At 48.3% G+C, this 16,472-nt stretch overlaps 1 protein-coding gene across 1 annotated transcript; it reads right to left on the bottom strand.

Moving 5' to 3' along the window:
• Positions 1–2,404: 2,404 nt before the first annotated feature.
• Positions 2,405–16,432, bottom strand: LOC135821303 (60S ribosomal export protein NMD3-like). Its single transcript, XM_065334359.1, has 15 exons — positions 16,241–16,432; positions 15,486–15,620; positions 14,470–14,560; positions 13,171–13,380; positions 12,901–12,991; positions 11,301–11,379; positions 10,810–10,906; positions 9,886–9,938; positions 9,165–9,229; positions 8,299–8,459; positions 7,586–7,701; positions 6,889–6,961; positions 4,781–4,896; positions 4,159–4,229; positions 2,405–3,458 (listed from the first exon to the last, which is right to left on the bottom strand). Exons 1-15 carry the CDS (start codon positions 16,294–16,296, stop codon positions 3,058–3,060), a joined length of 1,815 nt encoding a protein of 604 aa, XP_065190431.1. The 5' UTR covers positions 16,297–16,432; the 3' UTR covers positions 2,405–3,057.
• Between the last annotated feature and the right edge of the window lie 40 nt (positions 16,433–16,472).

Genomic DNA, 16,472 nt, shown 5'->3' with positions numbered 1-16,472 from the left:
ATCCAAGTACTTTGTCAAAAGTTTGTGGAATGCATGTCTATAACATACACTTGGGAATATCCTATGCACTGGCATAGGATATTGGCACCGGTACGTTATGCGATGTACAACTGCTGGATTAGAAAATCAAATTATGTACAGTTTGAGTGATTTGTTGCAGAAAATCGCTGCTGGAGGCGGAATTCAAGTGCCGCGTAGAAAATGAACTGAAAAAACCCGTTTTGCCAGAAAGTGTGCTGGTTTGCAAGGGTGCTGGATAAACAAGTGCCGGATTAGAGAGGGACGACTGTATTATATAAAATTAATAGTCATTAGAATTAATATTTTAAGAAAGGGTTTGCTCCCCACACCGGAGCTCGCGCTATTCCGCCGACTTTACTTGACACTTGACTGACTCACGACTGCCATCCAGAGCACACGAGAAGTCCATCGAACCTTTGACTCGGCAAACCTGCAAGAAAGCACCACTCCCTGCTCAATACACAGTGTTTCGGGGAATTCACCCCTCATCAGTTGAGCTTGAGTAGGCTGAGGAAGATTGTGCCTGAAGAGCACCACTTATATAGTGCTCTCCAGGCACAAACAATTAATATTTTCATCAATTTTATCATTCTCTTCGGCAGCTCCTCAAAATTACATCGTGGGGACAAAATTAAATTTGACGCAAACACCATTCATGTTGCCAACTTTCCACACATCCTGTGCATCATCATTTCGTCCCTTGCAAATGATCTGAATCCAGTGCAAACTGGCATTCCGAATACTGTAAATCAAGTTCAACAAATGTGGCCTGTGAGAAACTGGTTACCAATCTCGAAATGAAGCTTTTGGCCGTCAATAGACTTTGGCCGGTTGGAGTTTTCACCAAAGAAATCGGGACTATTGAGCCATGGATGCATGTGAGAGCAACAAAATTTGCATCCATGACTCAATTATGCATTATTTGCCTCCATGACAAACTTTGGTCTGCGATTTAATTTGGCTGGTTGGTGCAATTGCGACACTTTACCCTATACAATTATTTTAATATACTGAGCGAAACAGCTGTCAGGAGCTGGATGCGGAACATCTATCCAACAACGAACTCCCTCTCTATGGAGTCACATGATGGTGTTGGGAATGTGGGCCAAGAGCGCAGTGTGGAGAGGTTCCGATAATCGGCATTCTATTGTACGGATCTTGTTGCACATACAGATACCGTACTACCGTACTCGCGCGATTACTGCCCCCGGGCCGGGGGCACTATTCTTTCGAAGTCCATCACAGATGGGGCACTATTCAAAAGAAGCGGCACTATTTTTTCAATGCCGGTACATTTGCGTCATCCAGCATCAAAACAAAGAAGGCAAAGAAAAAACAGCCTAAAATTTACCGTAACCTATCACGACTCAACAGAAACGGCAACAAGAACTTGACACCACCAGTGGCCCGAGGAATGACATGAACAAGAACACTAGAAAAAGAACACCAAACGTGCACATGTGCTTGGTTACAAGCTTGGGGGGGGCACTATTATTCAAGAGAGGGCTTTATTGTTTTTAGGGGTGTGCACGGGTAGTCGGGTACCCGTGCTACCCGTGAGGACCTCGGGTACAGAATAGTTACCGAAAACCCGAAGTCGCAGATGACATCATGTACAGTGCACGTGTACACACACTCATGATGTAATAATCCCTATGTCTACCCAGTGTGTAAGGGAAGGGGTGGTGCTACCATGGAAACATTAGAGAGGTTAAGATGCACGTTATTTCTGACATGACGTGAAAGTTCAGCTTGTGTTATTTGGCTCGCGCGTCAAAAAACAACGCAAGTGACCTGCAGCTCACATCGAAATTTGGAGTTTACGCCAAATTTGACGTCAAATTTCGCGTCACGTCGGAAATAAGGGTGCATCCTAACCTCTCTATTACCCGATCGAGTACCCGTGCTACCCATGGAAAACTACCCGAACCCGATACCCGAAGAAAATGCGACCGGACTGAGGGCCGACTCAGCACTAATTTTTTTCACTGGCTCTTAGAGACTGGGGCGCTATTCGAGATAGGGTACTATTCAAGAGAGGGCTCTAATCGAGCGAGTACGGTAGGCAAACCGCAGAGTACGATTGGGTTCCGTACAACAGCAACATCGCACACAGTGTCAGCTGTTTAATTCTCGTTTACATCTATAATTATAGCACCGGAGGGTGTACCCAGTGTGCTGACAGTGCTCAACACCGCGGAGGCAGAGCGTAATACAGAACAGAACAACAAGGACAATCAAGGCTTGTTTGCTGCGACTTGAAGTTTCACGCTCAAGTTGCCTGATGATTGCGAGAGCATGAAACTTCAAGTCGCAGCAAACAAGCCTTGATTGTCCTTGCTGTTCTGTTCTCTATAATTATAGCATAATGTACTCGTCATGATTATGGTGTCCATGACGTCGATTATACCGAGAGAAGTATTCTGTGTACTGTACAGATGGCATGAGTGAGTCATAAGAATATGACTTCCAGAGGTGCACTTTTCATTCACAGAAAATAATTATATGGCACACGACCTCAGAGCATGTACGAAATCAAAGGAAAACTGAAACTGGAAATTGAGAAGTGCCACTGACAGGAGCGGCGGCTGCCCGAGAGGCAGGACCATGTTCCCGCACGAGAGGCAGCACCATGTTCCCGCACGCGAGGCAAGACGGCGAGCGCCCGCAAACGAAGCAGGATTGTGCGGCCGTACAAGGGGCAGGGGCTTGGGCTTGCACCCGTACAAGAGCCTTAGAGACAGGGTTGTGCGGCAGATCACTGACACTGATGGAGTTATCAATGGAACGAGTCGCGCAGGCACCACAGAAGGCGAAAGGCCAATGCTCGACCCGACATAGAGCCAGCCGGCATGATGCCGACTGCAAAACTGCACAAGAATGCATTGAGCACATAACAGAGACATCGGCCAACAGCGTTGGATAGAATTATAATACGCTGACTCTATGTACACATGGATGAATTTTTACAGAAAAGTAGCACGGGCTTGGCGCGGTGACCTTCTAGCGTCCTGGGTCCGACGGCTACCACATGTACTACTGCTGCTGTGAGCGTAGCTGCTCCAGGGCCGCGACCGCCTCAGCGTGGTGCAGCTGCAAGAGCTTGACCTGCTCCTCTGCCTGCTGCTGCAGCAAGGCAAACTGGTGCTCGGCGAGCGCGGCCTCCACGGCGCCGGTCTGGACCTGCGCCTCCAGCGCCGCCTTCTGCTCGGCGAAGGCCACCGTCAGGCGCTCGTGTTCGGCGTTCAGCAGCACGATGCGCTGCTCCAGTGTCTCCGCCGTGACCACAGCACCAGCAGTATCGCCGTCGGCGGCTGCTTCACTGCTGCTGGCCAGGTCGAGCTCGGAGAGCATGTCGGCCAGCTCGATCTGCGGCACGTCCTCCGATAGTTCCAACACGCCCGGTGCGGTGCCTGCGGCCTCGTCACGTTTAGGATCTACACGACAAAACAACACACGTGCGCGCACACACGCACACGCACACACGCACACACACAGAGCAAAGCAGGCATTTGATCAGAGGAGAACGAGAGCAGCAGGACACCAGTAGGCGCGACTACTGTACAACATGTTAACTTCGGTGTAACTTTAATTTCGGCAGAGAAACCAGGCACCTATAATTTAGGTTACACCTAATAGGTGCTAGAGTACGCACTGAGTATGAAAAGAATAGGCTGGTCACCAATTCTGCAGTACACCTGAAACCTGGCAGGTCCATGGCACCGAAATGTTAATACAGTGGTCCCTCTATAATCCGGCACCATTTGTGCCACGAAAATCTGCTGGATTAGGGAGGGTGCTGGATTAACAAATCTGATTTACTGCTGCAATGTGCATGAAGAGGACATTTTGGCTACTGAAAATTGTGCTGGTTTATCGAGGGTGCTGGATTATAAAGTGCCGGATTAGAGAGGGACGACTGTACATCTAAAAGTAAATTACACGCTTTACAGCAGTTGTAAAAAATCTGACTGCTCGCAAGCCAAGTACATGTATCAGCCAGTCGGCAGGAAGGGCGCGATCCAACATTAGAAGCAGCCACCGTCATCCCATAATGAATTCCGTCCACACCACACTGCAGACACTGTGCACTGTAGAGACACACCAGGCAAACACTGACAAACACTGGGGACATACCGTGGTAAATGTTGACCTTCTGCCGGAGATCGGAGTCCTCCTCAATGTCCTCCAGGAAATCAGTGTAGTCACTGCAAGAAAAAGAAGAAAAAACGACAAAAAATACACAAAATCAGGCACAGACACCAAGAAAATAAATCATGGCAGAAAAAGAACAGGGCAGATCTACTCTCTGTGGTTCGAAATGCGTTCAATGCAAGCAGAGCTGCTTTGTATTATTTTTATTTTTCATGTGATTGCATTTGTATAGGAAGTGTACATGGTACGGGGACAGTGGAAACAACAAAGCTTTAAAGGCAACATGGGCACCGACATAATGTGACCTTTTAATGCAGGGATTGGGACATTGAGTGGAGTTGGAACCAACATGGCTGTCCTGTATGGTCACGTGACACCTTGGTGTTGGGAATGCCAGCCTTGCCAGGGATTGACTGGAGCTGGAACCAACATGGCCACCAACACCATGTTTGCCATTGATTCAGAGATTGTCTGGAGTTGAAAGCTGGGACCAACATGGCGGACATCATGTCTGTGACAGACAGATTGAGTCTACGAGCCTCAACAGACACCTTGGACGGCTGTGCGTACGAGTGATGAACAATGAACGGACTGTGCCTCTTACCCATCCATGGAGACTGCGTCGCCATCTCCTTCCTTCTCTTTCTCCAGTGTCTTCAGCTGCCAGTTGCGACGAGAGTGTCGCTTGTGCTTGTCGCCAAAGTGCTTCTTCACCAACACCTACTCAAAAACACACACACACACACACACACACATACAGATCCGTTTACATGTTCTTTACATCCCAGATCAAATTGACTGGTAAAGTTTTTTATTTTTTTATTTTTGACTGGCATAGTGCCTGTATTTCCCCATTGTAAGTCATACTCGAAAATAAGTCGTACCAAGAGTACATAAACCAGAGTGTGCAACTCGGGATGGTTCCTGTGGGAGCGGAATTCGTGCAGTACGTCATCTCTGACGGCATGGTAAGCCACAGGTACGGTGAAAAGTTGCGTAACCAGTCACGGTGGTGCAGGTCACTGAGTTCGTCCTGATTTCGGTTGTTTGATACGGATAGCCTGGTGAATTTACTTGTCGGTGGATGTGGATGTAGCGTACACAGTCCCATAAAAACACCGAAATCCTGAAACTTGACGTCTAAAATCAAGCAAATTTGGCTGCTTCCGGGCTATGAAACACGAAAATCTGAGCTGTACGCACGTCGCGGCTTGGCTGACCTTATCAGGGTGACGTAGTGCACGAACTGCGCTGTTTCAGATCTGATATGCACAGTTGCACACTCTGGTTTATGTACTCTTGGTCGTACACCCATTTTCAGGTTCCAGCCATATTGTTTCGATATACATGTACTCAAGCAAAATAATAATAATAACACATGTACTCACTTCAGTAGCGAGTGATGCTCGATTGTAAGTCGCAACCCCCCTTTTACCCTTGAATTTTAGTGTGAAAAGGTGCGACGTGTACTCAGTGAGACACAGTACTGCAAAGGCAGAAAATTTCGTCGGTCAATAATTTCGTCCAACTCCAAAGAAAGGGATTTCGTCCGGTTGAAAATTTTGTCCATGGATCATAAGAGTGTATACAGTCCATTTCAAAACTATAGACGCGTACCAAGGCAAAAACCGTTATGCCAGCATCTATACCACATAAAATCTGTGATCACTTTGTGCATAATTTTTTCCAAATTGGGCGTCTGTTGTCCAATCGTTTAGAAACTATAATGAGAGTAATTGTGGAGCGGTCCTGAGCAATATTCCGAAAACTATTCTCAAAAAGTTCCAGCCAAATTTGAAATATTTCAAAAACCCTACGCATCTATAGTTTTGAAATGGACTGTAGAAGCGCTGGACAAATCGACATTCGTCCTACATTTAATTTAGTCCAAAAGCTCCTTGGACGAAAAAGACGAAATTAAATTCCAGACGAATATTTACAGTATATTTATTATAGTGCAGGGTCATCTCAAGAATATTGAGGTTCTGCCACACGGTAAACCGTGCCAAAGTACGTATGGAAACCTCGCTCGAAGTGTTTCATACGGATTTTTTCATACCGTTTTCACACGGACTGGACTCCGTGTGAAACTGAGCGTACAGAGTACATGTGGCGGGGAGTTCGAGCATGCTTCGAGCATGCTACGTACAGCAGAACCGCTGCAACGTACGAAAAATCCGTGTCAAACTTCACTGCAGTTGACACGGAGTTTGGTACGTAGTTCCGTGTAGCAGAACCTCTCTAATAGTACTTCATAACCCATAGAATGTTATATCCACTGGTTTAAGGGAATGAGCAAACGGGAAATGATATATCCAGGGTACTTTATAGGGCTGAAACATGACCTATGATGGATATGTCATAGCCATATCGCCGAGGGAACGCGGGCAGAAATTCCCAGGACTTCTGTCAGGTCGTTGTTGTCCCGGACCGGGTCAGAAAAGACTGGGAACAGGCAACAGTGTGACCAGTACAGTCAACTTTGCTAATAACGACTGCGGATATAACGACAATTCGCGAATAACGACAGAATTTCCATGCCCAGAGCAAAGTCCCAGCCGACTGTAATACATAATTATAATGAGCCTTCGGGTACAACGACACTTCGCGAACAAGGACACTTTTCTGGTGCCCCGCCGAGTGTCGTTATAAGCGAAGTTGACTGTAAGTCTGGAAGATCTGGCGGACTGAGAATGAGAGTGACGGACTTACCACATCAGGCATCTTGTCCACCTTGAGCTTTGCCAGGTTGTCGTGGTTCAGGTTGGCGTTCGTGAAGTCAAACCTGACAATCAGAAGACACGGAAGAGGAGACAACTCAGAGATCAGAACCGATGGAGGAAAACGGAAGTCTGAACTGACTATGGCCAGTATCAAGGGTATATAACCCCAGAGTGTGCAACTCCCACATACCCTGCTGTCCCGACAGAATTTCAAGTCGACGTCATTATTTATGATGCAATGCTCCTTGCACCAGTGATTTACAACATGTGTACGGGTGTCAACGCATCACACGTTTTTCTTTGCAATAATTTGTACAGGATCCGATGGGCGTTGGTCCACCACAGGTTCCGGGTTCGTCTGATAATCCGTGCACAGTGCGCATTGCATCATCAAAATGACGTCAACTTGAAATTCTGTCAGGACAGCACCCATAGTCGAGTTGCACACTCTTGGGGGTTATGTACTCTCGCTAAGACCAATGGAAGAGCAGAGGACAAGACTGCAGTACTTGGGATGGTCTGTCAGCCCCCCCCCCCCCCTCCTTGCGCTTGCGAGTCAAGCCTGAGACCCAGTGAACAAAGGCTTTTTCGCAGAACGTCTAGGAGAGGAATATGATGCGTGTGACAAGCTGCGGTTCACACGGGGGCAAGCGGATGCCTGGCAAGACAGAGCCCGGCCAGCTTACCCGAGTGCGGTGTCGCCAACGTTGAACAAATGTCCGAGATGCGTGCGGCAGTGATACTGCCTGTCGCTGACGCCCAGCTCCTCGCTGCGCACCACCCATGCATCCGCCAGCGTGAACTACAGCATGGACAAAACAACACCAACACCAACAACAACAACAGCAGCAAGAAGATGACAAAGAAGATCAACAACAGAAACAGTGGCAGCAACAGCAGCAAGAGCATCAGTATCAGCAGCAGCAACAACAATAACAACAAGAAGTTTCTCTTATTGGCCACCGGCCATCGAAGAATAAAGATTTCAGTAAGAGGAACAGCAAGATGATAGAGTGGCAGCAGCAGCTTAAACAAACACAGCAGGATGATACATACTAGTAATCTGTGGCAGTACTGGATCATCAACAGGAGGAGTGACAATGCCCACTACAGACAGTAGAGGATCCCGCAAGCACTACTGCTGCGATTCTGGAAACTTGAGGGGAACAACGACAGTGAGCATGACCATCAGGCACGTAGTCCGCATGGGGTACAGGGGCACGTGCACCACCCCCCCCCCCCCAAAAAAAAACTTTTTGACCTAGGTTCAGCATGCACATAATGACCATGAAGGACATGCACCAGTCATCCTACACACATGCGGCCGTGCACCCCCCCCCCCCCCTAAAAGTGGGACGGGCTAGTACATCCCTGACCATTGACTAGATGTTTTGCCTACCTTCTGTGCTAGTCCACTGAGTCCTTTGTTACCGGAGGCACCACCTCGGCTTGGGGCCTTGATGACATCAATCTCCATGATAGTGAACTGAACGAGGTCACGTGATGTGCTCACACTGGTGAACGGCTGCCTCCAGAACATTGCACTGGACATTTCAGCAACTGTTACACACACACACACACACACACACACACACACACACACACACACACACACACACACACACACACACACACAAGCAGACATGAACATGATTATGTGCCCCTCCCCGCACCTACACACTCACCCATGCCCCCCCCCCCCCCCTCCACACACACACCATGCTACCCCCCCCCCCCCCCCCCCTAGCCCAACACACACTCACCAACACCCCACGCATGCACACATCCCCCCCCCCCCCCCCCCCTCCACACACACACACACACACTCACCAACACCCCACGCATGCGCACATACCCCTCCCCCCCCCCCCCCCACACACACACTAAACCAGGCTCAAACTGAAAATGAGCTGTGCATTGTGCAAACGCCCAAGGCACTGTCGCCACACACAAGAACGCCCAGCCAAAAGATATGAGAGCGGGAGCACGGCAGTCTCCAATCTGCTCACTCAGTGTGGTGAGATACCGTAGTGTCTTGTATAAAAGCCTATCTCAAAATTATAGAAGCCTGATTTTCAAGATGTTGGTACATCAGCCTGGCTTTAGTGTTGACACACATAGAAACACCTGGTTTGAATAGAAGCCTGATGTGAATGGAAGCCTAGGCCTGACATCAGCTTCTACAGGAATACGGCCGGCTTTAATACGCGACATGACGGTATGTAAAGCCAGAGGAATGCATGCGTGTTGCTGAGAGCCACCCACCTTGCAGTGTCCATGGATCAATAACATGAAGACCTGTACTGACACGATAGCATATCACTAGCGGTCTGGGTTGGGGTGACAGCAACAGAAGCAGCAGCAGCAGCAACAGCAGCAGAAAAACAGACCGGATTAGGTTTGCTGGAAACATGTGTGTGTGTGTGTGTGTGTGTGTGTGTGTGTGTGTGTGTGTGTGTGTGTGTGTGTGTGTCCTGCGATGGGTGTCAAATGGTCAAAATGGTGCGTGCGTGTGTGTATGTGTGTGTATGTGTGTGTATGCGCGCGTGCGTGTATGTGTATGTGTGTGTGAGAGAGACACAATGATGTCATTACAACAAAAATGGGTACTAGCAAGAGTAGATAAACAAGAGTGTGCAACTCCGGATCTCTCCTGCACAATCTGCAGATAGGATGCCCACGGCGGAATTTTTTGTTGACGTCACCTTTTTTCAGAAGAACGCGCATTTTGCCGCAGAGCAGTGTGAGAGCACGTGCTGGGCACCGACCTTGTAGTGTAAAGCCGGCCAAGAGCACGAGGGAAAACATTCAGAAAGCCTCGCAGCGCGTGCGTCGTCGAAAAGATTACGTCAACAAAAAATTCCGACGTGGGCCTACCCATCCGCGAGTTGCACACTCTTGTTTATCTACTATTGGTACTAGTACACCGCGGAAACAGGCAGTGGCAGCAATAGCCATGTAGTTTTTACAGAATACCAGTACTTACCGAATACTGCCGATAGACTGTGCTAACTTGTTCGGTAAGCACAGGATGTCATCCTAAAGCAGACACGAACAAGAAGACGCCCAGCAAAACGCCATACAGTGAGACTTGAGCAGAATGTTTCCTCCCGCGGGATACGGGATAGAGAACAGTCACACGTTCAGATGCAAGGTAGAGTAGGACTCCGTTAGTGGTGGACAACAACTCTCATAGAGGCGCTCTTATCTACAAGGATACTTCCACATTCGGACCACGTTTCTCTAGTCCCAACAGTTGCCATTCAAGTCGTGATAATGCACTCTGTAATCATGACACTTCATCATTCACGTATTCATCAGTTTGAGGGGAAACCCCAGAACACATATCTCAAGCGCCGACAGTTACTAATCACACTGTGTTAATGCACTCTGTAATCATGACACCTCCACATTAATGTATTCATCAGTTTGAGGGGAAACCCCAGAACACATATCTCAAGCGCCGACAGTTACTAATCACACTGTGTTAATGCACTCTGTAATCATGACACCTCCACATTAATGTATTCATCAGTTTGAGGGGAAACCCCAGGACACAATTCTCTAATCCCAGCAGCTTCCGATTAAGCCGTTGTGACGTATTCCTAATCGCCAGGACATCCACGATGGACACGGCACAAGACACTATTGTTGATGACCTTGCTGCCTTGCAGGTGTGCTCAACAGACACACACACACGCACACACGCACACACACACACACACACACACACACACACACACACACACACACAGACACACACACAGGCACAGACACACACACACTTGTACTTGTTGCTCACTGCCAAAACTGGTCACGTGGGTCTCCCCGGCAGAGTGGAGAGAGACTCAAAAGGAATCACAGACAGACAGACACACACACAGACACACACACAGAGCAACCGGCTGACCTTGCAGATGGGTGCAATTTCCACGCTGAATGTGTACTTGTAGTTGAACGTATTACTGTGGATGTCGTGAGAGATGAGCTGTTCAGATGTCTTATATCTAACAGGACAGAAAGACAGACAAACACACAGACGGACAAACACACAGACGGACAAACACACAGACAAACAGCTAGAAAATCTATATAACGTACAGCAGTAGCTAGCGTAGACATACATGCATACAGACATACAGACATACAGACAGACACACAACAACAACAACAACAACAGCAGCACAGACCAAGAAACATTCCGGGTAAGAGCCCCCCCCCGTCAATAGCCCATGGCTGGATAATCTAGTCGGGGGGGGGGGGGGGGGGGGGATAAGTAGATTGCATCACGTCATGTTCCAGTCGTCCATGTCATCTCCCTAGACACTACGACTCCCTGGTTTTACAGACAACAAGCAACATGGTTCAGTGCAAGATCAAAGAGAGCGATCACTAGCTTACGTGCACGGGACTACAGAGTTGAGGAAGTCCACCATTTTCTTGGCGTGCGATCGGCTATGAAAGAAGAAATCCAGGCCATCTGCAGACGTGCAAATGTGCAAACGTGAACGCAGACGTGTGTGTGTGTGCGCGCGCGCGCGCGCGTGTGTGTGTGTGTGTGTGTGTGTGTGTGTGTGTGTGTGTGTGTGTGTGTGTGTGTTGTCACGTGGCGAATGTAAAGTGGACAAGGACAGTAGAAAAGTCAACACACATGCCAATCCAATCCCAACACACATCAGTGTTGTCAAAAGCACTCTCCCTTTCCTCTGAAGACTCAGGCATCGCACTACTACAGTCCATTTCAAAACTATAGACGCGTACCTAGGCAAAAACCGTTATGCCAGCATCTATACCACATAAAATCTGTGATCACTTTGTGCATAAATTTTTCCAAATTGGGCGTCTGTTATCCAATCGTTTAGAAACTATTATGAGAGTAATTGTGGAGCGATCCTGAGCAATATTCCGAAAACTATTCTCAAAAAGTTCCAGCCAAATTTGAAATATTTCAAAAACCCTACGCGTCTATAGTTTTGAAATGGACTGTAGAACTTCGACACACACACACCAACACTCTTTTTTTTCTTTTCTTTTTTTAATTCAACCATTTCGGGCCAAAGAAGACACCTGGCAAATACGAACTTTTAAAACATGATTGTGTGCTCCCCATGTAGAATGTATGTCTATCAGAGATGCAATACAGAACAGTAAAACCTGTAACTAAAGACCACCGTGACTAGCGACCACCCTGGTACTACAGACCACCGTGACTAGCGACCAGCCTGGTACTACAGACCACCGTGACTAGCGACCAGCCTGGTACTACAGACCACCGTGACTAGCGACCAGCCTGGTACTACAGACCACCGTGACTAGCGACCACCCTGGTACTACAGACCACTTCAGCAGGCACGGACGGTCTCACATTCATATTATGGTTGTGCGGTGCAAACCTCTAACTAGGGACCACCTGCCACTAAAGACCGCTTTCTCTGGCCCCAAGCCGGGGTGGTCTTTAGTCACAGGTTTTACTGTACAGGCAGGCGGGTAGGAATGAACAGGCTGGGGTTTCTGCAAGTACACCACAGTGACTCGCACGGGCATAGGCTGAACTGCACGAACATAAGAATTGCCTAGGTAAAGTTACGACTCTCATCCGCCATTCTGCGGCAACCGATAGCACCGTATACGTACTGTCGTGGACATTGAAATCCGATGGGATGACCGGGGCCGGCGCCGTTACTGCTTTTAGCGTGTACGTGCACTGTATACTTCACATGCACACTGTAAAAATGGACCAGCAGTGCTGGCGGCTGCAAGGCCAGTGTCCCATGGCCGCTTGACTTCTCACCGGATTTCAATGTCCGCCACAGTAGTTGCATAATACCAGACAGTCCAACCTTGCCACCTTTCCAAAGCAGGACACCTATATAAAATGTATACGAACTTACAAAGGCAATTGTCTCCCATGTAAATGTACGCAAATGTTTTGGTCCAAAGCAGGACGGTTGGACAGCCATGCAATACTCCGCCATTGAGCGGACACAGAGCACACACTGACCTTTGCACTGCTTGACTTTCACAGAGTTGGAATGCGCCCTGTGTTTGAGGATCAGCTGCTCGAGGAAGAGAAACGTCTTCTTGTGCCGTGCCTTCGGGTAGGGGACGTGGAGAAATTCACGTGAACACACGACCACACATAAGCACACAAGGACACACACACACACACACACACACACACACACACACACGACTCTCAGTTGTCGGTCAGGTGCTGGCATTAGCAATGCGCTCAAGAGGGCCGAACATGCAACAGGGGGGTGGCGCTCACCTTCTGTCGAACTTGGACGACGGCTTTCCAGAAGTCGTCTGCCTCACGCCGATGGCATGCTTCACACATCTGATTCTGGATAACGAACTCGACGACAAACTCCTGCTCGAGAATCGTGGACGTGAACACCTCCTTCTGGACTGACAGCTTTACTTTTAGGCGCTTCGAGTGAGGCTCAGTCCATATAAACCCAGCGTCGATGAGACGAACCTAAAACAAAATGACACGAGAAAAGAATAGACTCAGATGGAGAGCCAAGGATTAATGTATAGCAAAGAAAAGGACCAAGGAACTACAAGTTACGCTATTATGTCCACTAAAGCCACCAGCTACACCAGTTGTCAAGTAACTGGTGGTGTTAGTGGACATTCTAGCGTAACTTGTATTTCCTTGGTCCTTTTCTTTTCTATAGAAAAAGAAGAAAGAATACAGAATGCAGGCGAAACCAGGTTTTCCGGTACCATTTAGTCTGGTTAGACCAACGCTGTCAAGACATCGTATGGATGATTCAAGATACTGCCCAATATCTCTCTCTAGATACACACGCGTCACAGAGTGTAAGGCGTAAATCGGTGGTTCGGTGGAGGGAATTTTCGGTAAACCCGCTTTCCAGGTAAGTGTACTAGCACATGTACTATACCGAAATTTTCGGTGCGTTTAATTTTCGGTAAAAATTTCGGCACCGAAGTTACCGAAAATAAAACACCGCCGAAAAATTCTGCTTCTACAGTAACCGGATGTGTGGTGCTCCGTGACTGTTCATGTAATATAGCTCTGCACTCTAACGAACCGGAGGACTCTGCTCGCTGCCTCTCTAAACATCTAGCCAGTTGTCTAAGGTCCGCAGGCTGCGTATAGTGCTCTACGTCCAGTGGACAGAGCCAGTACAGTATTACAATACTCAGGCTGCGTACAGTGCTCTATGTCCAGTGGACAGAGCCAGTACTGTCTGATGAGCGTTTCACACGGAACTCCGAGTAACGGCGGAAAAAGATTTGTTTGCTCCATTGCTGTGTGATCATTGTCTCTCTAAATATCTACAGTCAGACATCGCTTAACTGCACACATCCGTTTTCCACAAAATATCCGGATAGGCGAGGGAACCGGATAATCGAACACACATACTATATGTATGCATGGCAAATGCTGTAAATCGGTAACCAACGATTTTCTTCCGGACGGCGAGGGATCCGGATAAAAGAGGACCGGATAAGCGAGGTCTGACTGTAGATGTCTGAACGTCTACTAGTAAGTGTTTCTGTGTGCCAGTCTCTGCGTAGAGGACCACTCAGTACTCACCGACTGTAGCTTGATTCTCTTCAGGCAGACGGAGAGTAGTTCGCGTGACTCCAAGGCACACGACACCCAGGCTGTCGGAGGCTGGAGATATCTGAGAGAGGGGGAGAGAGAGAGAGAGAGAGAGAGAGAGAGAGAGAGAGAGAGAGAGAGAGAGAGAGATAGAATACGGGAATGCGGCATACATGGCACACACACACACGCGCGCACACACACACATAGACAAACACACACACACACACATACACACACACACGAGAAAAAACGGCTTACCCATTGCAGAAGAGGAAACTTTCGCTCACAAAAAAAACCTTTTGTTTAGAACCATAAGGTGGTCTTTGAAGACACAGGGTTGTAATAGGTTATTTTTTTGACCAGATGAAACCATACGATGCTTGGCGACACCAGCGATAGGGTCTGGTGAGAAGAAGAACCTATAGCTACTATGGACGGATGGACCAAATGAAGATGGCATCAACGGATTATGAACACACAGGCATGAAACTCTGAGCTACGTACAGTGAAACCTGTCTAAGACGACCGCTCAAGGAACCTTCAAAGCGTGGTCTCCTTATCCAGTGCCATTTGACTGGAAATAGCATCCCTTGGTCCTGGCTGGCAGCAGTGGTCTTCTGGGACAGATGGTCACCTTATCCGAGAGGTCGCCTTGACAGGTTTTACTGTACTCTTGGCAGCAGTCATCCCTTAGGCACCGACACCGACACCTCCATGCACAGAACACACCCCACAGTTCACAATCAAGTCACTTTAAAAACAGCAGGAATCCCTCGATGAGTTGATCACGGTCGGTAGAAACTAAAAAGCATACAGCTGTCGAGGCAGCGCTGAAACCTGTTATCAGCCGAGCGATCTTCGCCGGCAAAGCCACAGGCTCGACGACAGACAAAGATAAACGTGAAGCCACACTTCAGCTCTATGACCGACCGCTGTACTAACCAAGAAGGCATGGCCGGTTCGACTAAGTACCCCAAGACCATCCGCATAGCCTTTCTCCTTACCTTTCGCACGCGCGGCAGAAATGTATGACTCCCTGCTTGGGTATGCCTTCGGTGATGTCGACGCGAGAGCGGATGCAGCCCACGCACATGTTGGACGGGTTGGGCTCGATCAGCGTACCGCACTGACAGCATAGACTGATCCCATGATAAGCACACACACACACACACACACACACACACACACACACACACACACACACACACACACAGATACACACACAGATACACACACACACACACACACACACACACACACACAGATATATACGTACGCACATACATACACACTCACACACGCATACACATACATGCATGTGCACACGCACACACACACACACACAAACACACACACACACACACACACACACACACACACACATCGACCAACAGCAGAACATGCAGCACCCACAGTAAAACTCAGAACGTGAAACAATGAGAGCCACCACCTCTACGATAACTCTGATAGGAATAGCCACTGAGCCAGTACACTGTACATGTACATGTATTCCACTTTCTCTTTCTCGATAACCTGGGCAACATAGCAGGAGGCTCTCGCACGATCTTGGAATCCAGAATACAGGTCTGAGGATCGTGTTGCATGTACTCGTAAAAAAACCTGTTCCATGCCAGGACTTAGACATCCAGAACAGGATTCAACCCGAACATTGGGGATATCGATACAGATGGACGCACAACAATGCATACAAACAAACACGCAAGAAAGCATAACAACGTTCAGGGTGTGCTTGACGTACATCATGGACGCCTGAGTGGCCTCGGCCGGAGCAGCCTCCGCTGTTGCGACATCCATGGCTCCTCGACTAACAGAACTAATTTCTAGTGTGGCAGTGGAAACGCATGAACAAAGCTAGAAGCAGAACTACAAGAAGCGCAAGTTCTCTCCTCTATTCCACGCAAACACACACAATCGAAATATCACCCGAAAATGTAATCTTGAGATTTCAGCGGAGCAGTGCAACCTCGTGC

This window comes from Sycon ciliatum, chromosome 7 (genome assembly GCF_964019385.1).
Source record: "Sycon ciliatum chromosome 7, ocSycCili1.1, whole genome shotgun sequence".
Lineage (NCBI taxonomy): Eukaryota > Metazoa > Porifera > Calcarea > Leucosolenida > Sycettidae > Sycon > Sycon ciliatum.
The sequence above is the reverse complement of the archived record's forward strand: the minus strand, read 5'-3'. Positions and strand labels throughout refer to the sequence as shown.

What these genes read in the sequence shown, in the direction of transcription:
- LOC135821303 (XM_065334359.1), bottom strand. Translation starts at nt 16,296, where the DNA reads ATGGATGTCGCAACAGCGGAGGCTGCTCCGGCCGAGGCCACTCAGGCG. An exon ending in AGAGAATCAAGCTACAGTCG is followed by an intron (nt 13,381 to 14,469) that starts GTGAGTACTGAG and finishes ATTTTGTTTTAG; the next exon opens with GTTCGTCTCATCGACGCTGG. An exon ending in AACTCTGTAGTCCCGTGCAC is followed by an intron (nt 10,907 to 11,300) that starts GTAAGCTAGTGA and finishes CTGTCCTGTTAG; the next exon opens with ATATAAGACATCTGAACAGC.